The sequence below is a fragment of the Cervus elaphus genome, chromosome 25, assembly GCF_910594005.1.
Source record: "Cervus elaphus chromosome 25, mCerEla1.1, whole genome shotgun sequence".
Taxonomy (NCBI): domain Eukaryota; kingdom Metazoa; phylum Chordata; class Mammalia; order Artiodactyla; family Cervidae; genus Cervus; species Cervus elaphus.
In genome coordinates, this window is record NC_057839.1 from 41,694,849 (window position 1) to 41,707,952 (window position 13,104).

The 13,104-nt window shown below is 42.2% G+C and overlaps 1 protein-coding gene across 3 annotated transcripts in view; it reads left to right on the top strand.

Annotated features, from left to right (window-relative positions):
* The first annotated feature begins 1,149 nt into the window (after positions 1–1,149).
* Positions 1,150–13,104, top strand: part of C1QTNF3 (C1q and TNF related 3) — a 29,291-nt gene continuing 17,336 nt past the window's right edge. The window contains exons 1-3 of one of the 3 annotated variants that reach the window (XM_043887327.1): positions 1,150–1,755; positions 9,201–9,312; positions 11,657–11,811. In XM_043887327.1, coding sequence (XP_043743262.1) covers positions 1,294–1,755; positions 9,201–9,312; positions 11,657–11,811 — 729 coding nt within the window. In that variant the 5' untranslated portion in view covers positions 1,150–1,293. Of the gene's footprint in view, positions 1,795–9,200; positions 9,313–11,656; positions 11,812–13,104 lie in introns of all 3 variants that reach the window. The other 2 variants (XM_043887326.1, XM_043887328.1) reach the window with 2 other exon arrangements.

Consider the following 13,104-nt stretch of genomic DNA (forward strand, 5'->3'; position numbering starts at 1 on the left):
TTCTGGCAGAGGCAGGAATGAGGTGTCTTGCAGCAAGAGATGGCTTTTGGTTCCCGGGCCCCTTTCGCTGAGTGAGGAGGACAGCTGTGAGCAGCCTCTGCCCTCTCTCCAGGGGCTCTATCACCTCATTCTCAGGCCTGGCTTACCCCGCTGTGGCTTCTGACAGTGCTGCCCTTGTCCTGTTAGCATCACTCATACTGGCCACTCACTGCCTTTAAGTCCCAGGGTCTCTTCTCATGGGGCAGGACAGTGACTTTGTGTTATGTGAGTGAATGAGCACTATTATATAAAATGATGTGGAAATAGAGGCAGTTTTTAACGGCAAAACTATATGAGTTCTCTTTATTATCACAAAGAGCTTAACGAGACTTCCCTGGTGGTCCAGTGGTTAAGAATCCACAACGAAGAGGACGTGAGTTCAATTGCTGGTTGGGGAACTAAGATCCCACACGATGCAGGGCAACTAAGCTGGTGCCACAACTAGAGAATCCAGCTCACCGCAAGGAAGACCCAGCAGGCCAAGAGAGAAAAAAAAAAAAAAAGAGTTAGGAAAGTCCATTTTCTCTTTGGCTGAATTCATTAAAATGTGGCAAGCATCCTAAAGGGAATGATAATATTCTCCAGCCTGATCTACTTGGAGGAGGGTGTTTGGTTGGAATCTTTGCATTTCTTTCATTTTAATCAAGAATGTGTCAGAAGGAAGAGGAGCCAGAGACAATTTTCTTTTAATATGAAGCAGGCTGTCGAATCTTCATCTGGCCAGAAGCGACTTCATCCACTTTGATCTGACTCTGGCTTTTGGAAACTCCAGGGAAAAGGAAATGAAACCTAGGATGGAGAGATGCTTTTGCTAAACCCAGAGACTCTGAGCCTGAATCCAGTTCAGTGTTCTGGAGTCACCCAACTGCCTGGTGCTGCCGGAGCCAGAACGGGAAATGAGTTCCTTTAAGTGGGGGAAATATGAACTGTATAATGAGAGCGCATAGCTCTCTCGATGGCCCTGAACACGTTCCCACTGCCATTTCAGACGGAACTGATGCAGTTAAGCCCGAATTTCCTGGCAAGCCCGGGAGGAGTTTTTTTCCAAAAGGCATCTTAGACCGCAAGGGCGCAGCCTTTCCATGTCTAATCGCAAAAGCAAACCGCGGGACACATGGTGCCTGTTTCCAGCTGGTTGTGTATGTTCCCTTCACACTTTCACAAAAAAACGTGCCAAGGTGTGACATTTATGAACCCCACCAACTGGGAGCTGTGCACACAAGTCGCTTTGCCTGTGGTGTGGGAAAGTGATGAATGGGGCCTCTTCTGCCCGCGGAGGAGGACCGCTCGCCCTCTGGCTTGCCTGCTGCCTTATTTATTACACACCGAACTATAAAAACCGCGCGGCCGGAGGCAGCTCTGATCTCCAGCCGCTGGCGCTTGCCCGAGGAGACCACGGCGCCCAGAGCCCCAGCGTCTTCCCCGGGAGGCTCCGTGGCTCTGTTGAGAACCATGCTGGGAAGGCAGCTCGTCTGTTGGCACCTTCTGGTTTTGCTTTTCCTCCCTTTTTGCCTGTGTCAAGATGAATACATGGAGGTGAGCGGAAGAGCTAATAAAGTGGTGGCGCGAATAGTGCAAAGCCATCAGCAGACTGGCCGTAGCGGCTCCAGAAGGGAGAAAGTGAGAGAGCGGAGCCATCCTAGAACTGGGACTGTGGATAATAACACTTCTACAGACCTAAAATCCCTGAGGCCGGATGAGCTACCGCCCCCCGAGGTAGATGACCTAGCCCAGATCACCCCATTCTGGGGCCAGGTACTCGGAATTCTCTTTTAAGGGTTACTGTCAAAGCTTCATGAGATGTGTTGTCTTTGCTCTTTTTTTCTGTTTTCCAGCTGTGATTCCCGGGAGCAGCGCTTCTCAGAAGCTGGCTGAGCTGCTCGCGGGTCTGTCTCTCTGGGTCGCTGTGGGATGCTAGGGGCGCTGGCAGTGTGCGTTAGACGCTCAGCAGAGGTAGCACTGATGTACAGAGATAAAGAGAAGCCACAGACACCCCATCAGAAATGGGAGGGGAGCGTCAGCCCCACTCTGCTGTGATTTTGTTTCTTTCTTGCTCTGTTGGTGTGGAAAGGAGGAGGAGAGCTGACCTTTGCCGATACACGGGTTGTTGGGGATAATCATTTACAGATCATAAATTGGATTTTCTTCATTCTTCCTGGCAGAGAGAAGCTGCCCTTTGAGTTTTTCATTTGATTTGCGAGTGTACTGTGACATTTCATGCCGGGCTTGATTATTTGATTTAACAGCACTCTAGGTTACTAAGTCTCTACCTTCACTTTGTTTTAAAAAGGACCAAAGAGTTAAAACAAAAACATATATCTGTATTTAAAATGCAGACTTCATGCTATTGTATGACTGAGTGCCTGATAATCAGAGGATTTGTGTAAAATGATGAGTATAAGCTCAGCATCTAAGGAGGCATCTTTAACTCTTTCAGGGTGGTGTGGGAGTGAGTTAATGTTTCAGTGTAGTGAATGGCAAATTGATTAAACTCAATTTCATTGAAAACATTAAGAACAGGAAGAAACAGGTTTTTGAATGTCTATTATTTTTGATTTAAAAAATTTAATTGAGGTATATATAACATGATATTAGTCTCAGGTGTGCAACATAAGGAAGAAGCAGATTTTGATTTGCTTTCCAGGAATCACCATGATGAAATCAGATGAGGGGGCAAGGAGAGTTACTCTGAATTATATGATTTTTGAACAGATAAATTTTACTATAAGAATTGACTGCTTCTGGTAGCTCAGCTGGTAAAGAACCTGCCTGAAATGTGTGAGACCCCAGTTCGATTCCTGGGTTGGGAAGATCCCCTGGAGAAGGGAATGGCAACCCACTCCAGTTTTCTGGCCAGGAGAATCCCATGGACAGAGGAGTCTGGTGGGCAGAGTGGGACATGACTGAAGCGACTGAGCATGCACACACACGTGCATTGGATAGGCCCTGAAAACGCCCATGCAGTTGAAATCTAAACCTCTCCAACCACAAACTGAACGTGTGGGTTGAGACCGGTAGAATGATCACACCAAGATTACAAGCAGAAGCAGTTGTGGATCTGAGACAAACCTAGGACTTCTAACTTGACCACAGATGTAGTTGTGCAAACCGTTCTGTGGGGCCTGGTTGAATTGGTGGAGCTGCAGGAGAAAAGATAACCTCTAAAGACAATCCTGTTTATTTATTTATTTATTTTTTGGCCATGCTGTGTGGCAAGTGAGATCTTAGTTCCCCAACCAAGGATGAATCCGTGTCCCCTCAGTGGAAGTGAAGCCCTAACCACTGGACCACCAGGGAAGTCCCCAGTCACTTTTAGAGATTTTTTTTTTTTTTTTGAAAGCCACTTTTAGAGATTGTCCTTTCATCTGACAGCCTTTTTGTTGAAGAGTGATTAATACTGATTTGTGTTTATCAGTGGTGAAGATATCTGTGCTTTTGTCCAAGCCTTGATCTGCATTTTCCACTTCAGTAAATGGGCTCTCTGCTGGATCCTTCTTGGCCATGGCTGTGTGAGCCCCCAGAGGCAGGAGAAGGCAGATGTGGGCTGTCATGGGTTATTATTTTTTGGCACCCGTCAGGCCACTGAAATTCAAATTACATTTCTGTTCCATGCTACCTGCTAGTGGCCTAGGCATCTAGCATATTAAAATCAGATGAGGTGGGTAAGAAGCCACTTCAGGGTTTCCTTTTTTTTTTTTCTTTTTTTTCTTTGAAGGAGGGTGCTTTTAAACTCCCTTAGATTCCTGCAGTATTTCCAAATCAGCCTCCAACAGGAGTTTCTGTGGAGATTTAACCACTGATACTCTAGAAGTTTTAGTACAATTCTCTGCCCGTGGATATGGAGCCCCACGTTGAATTTAGGATTTTTCTGTGTGCTTCCTTCTTTCCTCACTCCCCCCACTCCCTGCCTCTTCTCTTAATCCTCATTCACTCTTTTACCAATCTTTTTTTTTTTTTTTCCCTTCACCAATCTTTTCCCTGTGCTTCTCCTGTGAGTTACATTTTAGGATGGGGATAGATACACTCAAACTTCTTTTGCTGAACAGTTCTGAAGGGCTCTTGTGGGGATAAATTAACAGATAATTCAATACCATGTGATAAAGTTCACACACAAAAGACTTTTGGGAGGAAAGGGTCAGAATGGTGGTGGCTGTTGAGTTGGATCTCAAAGGATGAGACAAAAAGGATGGTTGTTCATAGAAAAGATAAAATAAATTTGTGTGACAGCAAGAGCCTTGAGAGCCTGGAGGAGTGGGTGGTGGCGTGCCTGGGCTGTGGGAGGAAGACACCCATGATTTTAGTGCCATTTGATGGATTCTGTTGACCAGCTAAGAAGCTTAGAGCTTATTTTGCAGGCAGAAGTTTTTGTTCGTGCATAGCAGGGCAGTGAAGCCAGGTTTGTGTTCTTAAAAGAGGACTCTGGCCATAGGGTTTGTGCAGAGATGCGTAGAGGTGGGTGACCACTCTCCCAGGGAGACCTGCACTCCCCTTTTCCTGGCATTTTCTTCTCTGCAGCTCTTCACCATCTCTGCCTTTATCAACCTTCCCTGCTCTTCCTGGGCACCTGTCTCTCCCTCCTCCACTTCCCTTCACTTTCTTTCTCTTCGCTTTTCCCTTTCCACAGAAGGAACTGTGGACCCTCTTTCCTGAAGTCATTTCCCAATAGTAGAGCTTCATTCTCGGTAGCTGTCCCTAGGCCTCCATCTACAGAATAGATGGAACTTGTCTTAGGGAACTTCTTCCTCCCATACCACACATTTGCATGAACTTCGTGCTCAAATTTGACCTAATTTTGGGAAAAGAGTCGATAGCAAGGTGATATACAGAACTACCTAGTTTGTGAATCTCCCTTACCTGGGAGAAAACTTCTCAACTAACACATCCTGTCCAACTTGTTCTAAGGCTCACAGACATTGTTCCATTTGATTGATTTTTGAAAGACCAGGCCAGAGGGAGGACCATGTTGTGAAATGTTGCAAGAGGGTTCTTAGGAGGGGGCCCACATAGTGACCAGAAATCTCTCCCTGTTGGTGGCAGCTCCGTGTTCTCAACTTCCCTGATGGCTCAGTGGTAAAGAATCTGCCTAGCAATGCAGGAGATGCAGGAGACATGGATTCAATACATGGGTCGGGAAGAGCCCCTTGAGAAATGGCAACCCACTCCAGTGTTCTTGCCTGGGAAATCCCATAGACAGAGGAGCCTGGCGGGCTATAGTCCATGGAGTCGTAAGAGAGTCAAACACAGCCTAGCGACTAAACAACAACTGGGCTCTCGAAGTGCTTGGGCGTGCACCTCATCTCTTGGAGCTAATTTCCTGTGCCCAGACACTAGACTTCAAAACAAAAGCTTTCTAAGTCACCATCTGAGGCTTTGGGAAAGACTTCAGTATCATTGTTTGCGTTATAGAGCTGGAAGGAAATTTCATGACCATTTTTACCCTGTCCTCTAATTTAGTGGAGAAGAAAAATGTCTGGGAGAAAATGACTTCATAAAAGTCACACAGACCTGTAATGGGAGTTCTGGTTCCAGTCCAGTTCTCTTTCTGACATTCTTAGTTGTCTCAGTTTTTCAATTCTATTTTTAAATAAATGGTTCCACTTCAGGATTTTCCCTCATCCCCACCCGTCTCTTTCCCTTAAATTCATTATTGGCAGAGCTTAGAATTTCTTGGAGCTTAAAAATCTGTATTTCATATTAGCAAAATCGTACCAGGAAATTACAGAATACTTACTCCTCAGATTTCATCTTTGGATTAGAAGGTGGGGCAGTGCTGTGGTGTCTGACTTACCAAGTGTCTGAAATCCCTTGTCTCCAACCAATTGCTTTGGCTAATTTTCTTTTCCTCCACCAGTTTTGTAAAAGGTTTTCATAGACTCCCGTACCTGTCTGGGGTTGGGTCTGAGGGACTGAAGACTAGACCAGGAGATTGGTCCAAATCCTAGCTCCTGAAACCTTGAGTTTGGGCTTTGAGCTGTTGCAGGACTACAGATGAGGCATTTGTTTCTTAATATTTTAGCTAGGTGGGAACCTGTTTAAATAAAAAAAGAAAACTAAGAGTCAGGGAAACTATTCTAGCTTGTTTTTTGTTTTGTTTATGCAAATTTAATTAAAAATAATTGTTATCAGAGTATAGTTGACTTGCAATGTTGTGTTAGTTTCAGGTATACGGCAAAGTAAATCAGTTATACATATATGTATATATGGGGCTTTCCAGGTGGTGATAATGGTAAAGAACCTGCCTACTAATACAAGAGACATTTGAGACTCTGGTTCAGTCCCTGGGTTGGGAAGGTGCCCTGGAGGATGAAATGGCAACCCACTCCAGTATTCTTGCCTGGAGAATCCAATGGACAGAGGAGCCTGGAGGGCTCGTAGGGTTGCAAAGAGTAGGCCATGACTGAAGCAACTTAGCACACATACACTCTTTCTTAAAAATGTATTTGTTTATTTATTTTATTTTTGGCTCCACTGGGTCTTCACTGCTGTGCACGGGCTTTATCTAGTTGCTGTGAGTGGGGACTACTCCCTAGTTGTGGTGTTTGGGCTTCTCGTTGTGGTGGTTTCTCTTGTTGCAGAGCATCAGCTCTAGGGCACATGGGCTCAGTAGTTGTGGCACACAACTTAGTGGCCCCACAGCACAAGGAATCTTCCCTGACGGGGGATCAAACCAGTCTCCTGCATTGGCAGGCAGATTCTTGACCACTGGACCACAAAGGATGTTCTATCCATTCTTTTTTAGATTCTTCTCCCATATAGGCCATTACAGAGTATTGAGTAGAATTTGCTGTGCTGTAAAAGTCTAGAGGTGCAGCAATGTGAAGCACTGATTCATTGTTCTGCTTGGATTTCTAATGACAGAGAGAACTTGAATTTTAAATGACTTCTTCCTCCCTCCTTTTCTCCCTTTTTCTCTCTCCCTTCCTTCCTCTCTTACCCCTTCCCTTCCTTTTAAAAAATGAATCCCTTATTTGCTATTTTCAAAAAACCTTTGATTTTTAATTGGTGTCAAGGAACGTTTTCACAAGTCTTTTGTATGCTACCTATAATTATAAGTTGCCCATTTAGAAGAGACTCGAAATTTTATGAGTGACTGTAACTCTTCTGCTGTTCAACTTCTGTCAAATCTCTATCTCCTTGACAGTAAGCCCAAATTTTAGACATTTATCATTGAATAAGTAAGTGTTGAACTCAGAGTCATATTTGAATACATTTAATATTCATTAAGCAAGGCTTCAACAGTACGTGAACCGAGAACTTTTAGATGTTCAAGCTGGATTTAGAAAAGGCAGAGGAACCAGAGATCAAGTTGCCAGCATCTGTTGGATCATAGAAAAAGCAAGAGAGTTCCAGAAAAACATACACTTCTGCTTCATTGCCTACACCAAAGCCTTTGACTATGCTGATCACAGGAAACTGTGGAAAATTCTTCAAGAGATGGGCATATCAGACCACCTTACCTGCCTCCTGAGAAATCTGTATGCAGGTCATGAGCAACAGTTAGAACTGGACATGGAACAACAGACTGGTTCCAAATCAGGAGAGGAGTATGTCAAGGCTGTATATTGTCACCCTGATTATTTAACTTATATGCAGAATACATCATGTGAAATACCAGGCTGGATGAAGCACAAGCTGGAATCAAGATTGCTGGGAGAAATATCAATAACCTCAGATATGCAGATGACACCACCCTTATGGCAGAAAGTGAAGAAGAACCAAAGAGCCTCTTGATGAAAGTGAAAGAGGGGAGTGAAAAAGCTGGCTTAAAACTCAGGATGGGGAATACATGTAAATCCATGGCTGATTCATGTCAATGTATGACAAAAACCACTACAGTATTGTAAAGTAATTAGCCTCCAACTAATAAAAATAAATGAAAAAAAAAAAAAACCTCAACATTCAGAAAACTAAAATCATGGCATCTGGTCCCATCACTTCAAGGCAAATAGAAATGGGGAAACAATGGAAACAGTGACAGACTTTATCATTTTGGGCTCCAAAATAACTGCAGATGGTGACTGCAGCCATGAAATTTAAAAATGTTTGCTCCTTGGAAGAAAAGCTATGACAAACCTAGACAGCAAATTAAAGAGCAGAGATATTACTTTGCCAACAAAGGTCCATCTAGTCAAAGCTGTGGTTTTTCCAGTAGTCATGTATGGATGTGAGAGTTGGACCATAAAGAAAGCTGAGCACCAAAAAATTGATTCTTTTGCACTATGGTGTTGGAGAAGACCCTTGAGAGTCCCTTGGACTGCAAGGAGATCCAACCAGTCAACCCTAAAGAAAATCAACCCTGAATATTCATTGGAAGGACTGATGCTGAAGCTCCAATACTTTGGCCACCTGATTCGAATAACTGACTCATGGAAAAGACCCTGATGCTGGGAAAGATTGAAGGCAGGAAGCGAAGGGGATGACAGAGGATAAGATGGTTGAATGGCATCACTGACTCAATGGACATTCAATCTTGATTCAAACAATGCAATAATCACTTAAATTTTCAAGTGGAATATGAAACACACCCGCATGTTAAAGGCAGAAGTTTAAAAAAGTGAAATTGTTTCAAGTTGTAAATAACTAATAAGAACTTTTTGGATTCACGAATCTTAATTTTCTAAGGCAATTTATGTGTGCCTTGACTGTTGGAAAAACTAGAGTTGCAATTTAGAATTTCTAAGAACTTTTAATGCAGTAGTATCATGAATATACATAGTCTTAATTACTGTATTTGATGCTGGTAATTTTATCATTTGTGGGTCATCTACTCAGTCTAGCTATGTCTGAGACTATAGACAGTTGGAAAAGAAAAGGAATGTTTCCAAGTCTACTTCTGAAGGAGATTTCTCTTTTCCCATAGCTTCCGGAACATACTTTCTAGAAACACTGCCCCGATCCTCCACTCCCACTCCCACTTTCCAAGTAGCCTGTTCTTCTACCCACTCTATTGTTTCCTTTGCCTTCTGATCATCAACTCGCCTGAGTTATTCCCTGACTCCTTTGCCATTGATGTACCCACCCCATACCTTCTTTTCTGATGTTGTTGTGGGTTGTTTGGAATTAAACTTACCTAGGGACCAAAGCCAGAGGAAATTCAAAAGTTCTAATTACTCACATGTACCTTTCTTTGAAGTTTCTCTTTGTGTCTTTTTTTTTTAAAGTCTCCACAAACTGGAGGACTGCCCCCAGACTGCAGCAAGTGTTGCCATGGAGACTACAGCTTCCGAGGCTACCAAGGCCCCCCTGGACCTCCCGGTCCCCCTGGCATTCCAGGTAAGGATGAGAGAGATGCGTTATTTCCAGTCTACTTGCAGGCCATACCAAATCAGGAGCCAGGTGTGAATCTCAGTGATCTGGGATCGCTTGTGTATGATCCAGAGCTCGCGCATGGAAAATCCAAAAGAGAGTTGGGTAGGCAACTGAGCTTATTGAATTCATGAGGTAGAAGTCTATAAGATATAGTATTTATTATCCATACCACTCGCAGAATCCCACAGGCATTAGGCATACTGGGACCCCAGCCTACAGGCTGGGAGGCCCTTCATCAGCGTGGAGTGTGGAATCACTGGAGCTTAACAGGTTCATACTTTTGTTTCAGTGTTTCTGCCAATGTGTGCTCCATAGGGCACTCTAGATCTAGCCTTCCAGGGATTTGGGAAGTGAGAGTGGGGAGGAGAGATTGCTGATCTGGGTTATAGTCGTCTTCACAGTCCCTTTCACTGAATGATACATCCTTCTGTTTGATTCTAGGTCTAGCTGAGTTTGTCTTCCCCAACCTCCAGGTGCACCATGCTCAGCTGTCTCTCAGTTGACCTTTGTGCTTCTTTTGGACTCATGGGAACATTTTTGGGCTCCAGCACCATATGGTGGCATGGGGTGTGCTGTCGAGCTCCACTGGGTCCCTCTAGAGCCACCCCTCAGCCATCTCTACTCTACATGAGTGGTACCCCAGGCATGGATCATTTGGGGAACTTGCTAACCTCCTGGGTCAGGCAAGGAGATGGCAGCCAGGTCCCTTCTGTCCATGACCTCCAAATCTGAGGGCCTATCTGACTCTATTGTCTCCAGGTCAATTCCTGGGAGTAAAACTTTTTCTCAAGGTTTGGCAAAAGTCCTCTTACTCTTCTCTTACTCCCACTAATGTTAGTAGTTAAAAAACAATGAGACTTAGTTTTTCTTAATACCTTTGAGAGGCTTCTCAAACAAAACCAAATATAGAACGAGCAAGTGCTCTGTTAGACTTTATGATTAGTAGCTTGGAACCTATGTCAGTGACCATCACAGGCAGCAGGTGCAGTGATTAGGGCTAGGGAACATTCAGACTCTCCTAAAATCTTCTTAGGTCTACACTCTTCTGAGGCCACAGGATGGACTGGCTTTGACTCCATGTTTCCCATCAGGAAAAGTTTTGTCATAACCTGCAAATACAGTCAAAGTTTATCAGTATGGAAGAATTGCAAGCTTGTTATGAAACTTGACCAAAGGTGGCACACAAAATAAATGGAAGAAGGGCCTGGAATTCAACAAGTGCAAAAATAAAGGGAGAGGTGTAGAAATTCTCTCTGAGTAAAGAGCTGAAATCATTATCCAAATCTTGCTTTCAAGATTATTGTTATAATTTTTATCAATGATTTTGCTTTTCCTTCAGTTATAAAAGTCATACATGTTCTTGTAGAAATTTTTTAAAATGCAGTAAATTATATAGGATCATATAAAAATCACTTGTGTTCCATCCTCTTAGGAAAAGAGATTGCTATTGTTTTGTCACTAAGTCGTGTACAACTCTTTGTGACCCCATGGACTGTAGCCCGCCAGGCTCCTCTGTCCATGGGATTTCCCAGGCAAAATGAACCACTGTAAAATATTTTTATGTAATTTGTTATAATCTTTTTCCTCTTTGGATAAAGCATATATATATATACACACATATACATATATACATATATATGTAATATACATACATACACGTAGTATCATGTGAACCCTATTGATTCTTAGCCTCTTTTATCTAAAACATGTTATTAAATATTTTTCTTCATCATTATTTTTTTTGTGACTATATAACATTATTTACTGGGATATGTATATACCATTTTAAAACAATTCTGTCTACAAATCCTTTATTATTATTATTATTATTATTATTTTGACTGTGCCATGCAGCTTGCAGGATTATAGTTCCCTGATCAGGGATAGAACTCATGCCCCCTGCAGTGAAAATACAGAATTTTAACCAGTAGACCTCCAGGGAATTCCCTGCCATTTAAAAATTTTACCCTTTCAGTACTGATGGACATTTAGGTAGCTTCTAATCTTTGCTATTATAAAGGATCCTTTGATAATCAGTCTTCTATGCAACTATTCTTCCAAGTCTTGCTTTATAGGAAAAATAGGCTTTAGAATCTGGAGACTTAAGAGTATCTAAGTCTGTTTTCATTGCTCCATTTAAGAGAGATCCTATTCCATGATGACCTCATGGCTGTGTTTAGGCTTGTTTCAAATGGTCCCCTTATGCCTTTGAATCGTATTTTTGAAGAAAGGATCTATGTTTCTATAGAAATAGACAGTGAGTATGAGTGACTAGGCTTTCTCATGTGATGATGTCTGGTTGTTTAAGGAAACCATGGGAACAATGGCAATAATGGAGCCACTGGCCATGAAGGGGCCAAAGGTGAGAAAGGAGACAAAGGTGACCTGGGACCACGAGGGGAGCGTGGGCAGCATGGCCCCAAAGGAGAGAAGGGCTACCCAGGGATTCCACCCGAACTGCAGGTAAACCATCTTGGCACGTCTCCAGATGACCCTTAGGGTCCAGGAGTCAGAAGGCTTGAGTGTTTTTTCATCCTCAGTGTTGAGTAAACAAACCCTGTCTCAATTTGTTCGTCTCAATTTTTTTCACCATGGGATATTTGCCTAAGACCGATGCTGTGAAAGTGTTTTGAAATCATTCTTAAGGAGAAGAGGAATGTATGAAGGGTGAAATTCAGCACCCTCTTTAGACCAAATACAGAGTAACCCTGAACATCAGCTAATTTCCATTTTCCAAATGAAAAGGTATGTGCAATAAAAAGATTTTTGGCAACTTGAATATATAAACTTTTAGATGCATGAAATATTATTAGACATTTGACCATCCCACTTATTTATCAATTCTGTTGCATTTGCATGTTTAGGTCACACAGATAGACATTAATGTACAAATACTGCTTTCTATCAAATCAGTTTCTGTGGCATTAATTTTTATTTAAATTTTCTCATCAGTGTCTTCTTTATCACTAAAGACATTCTGAGCCATTCACCTACAGATTTCCAGACCAGACCATATTCACTTCAGCTTAAAGTTTTAAAAATTCATTTATGAGGCTATCATTGGACATTTTAATCTCAAGCCCAACTACCCATTTATCTGTTATTTCTCTTTTAAGTGATCTTCCAAAATGCTTGTTGTCAGTAACACTTAAAACTTGCAAATGTGAGGTTAGGTCACACCAAGAAAATTACCAAGTCTGAGTTGTTTATTTATTTATTTGGTTAATATTTTAAAAATGGATTCTTCCAAGAAACACCTATCAACATTGAAAACTAGCATTTTATATCGCTTGTTTCTGGCTGAAATGTCTTCCTGAAATAATAACTTGTGATTAAAATTAAGTAATTGAGAGAATATACTGATGAAATAAAATTTATATTTTAAAGCAAGTCAAGGAAAGTTTATACATAATATTTTCTCTGCCCATTTGGGCCTCCTCTCTCCCCTTTACTGTGCATTGTACATCTGCATTATGCATTAACCAGACTGCGCCACTGGCAGAAATACCTACTTGACCATAAAGCTCAATTTCTCTTCTTTTGACAGCAGACATGTAACTCCTTAGAAGATACTACTACTTATTTACAACCTTATTAATGTTACTAGCTATATTACTTGTATTCCACCTATTTTACAAGATTATTGTTTCTTGCATTACCAGTGTGTGACTGAGTCTCTGATAAAAATAGTGATGACTAGGGAACTTGAAACAATTAACCAAATAAACAGTTCTGTAAGATCAATGACTGTAATAG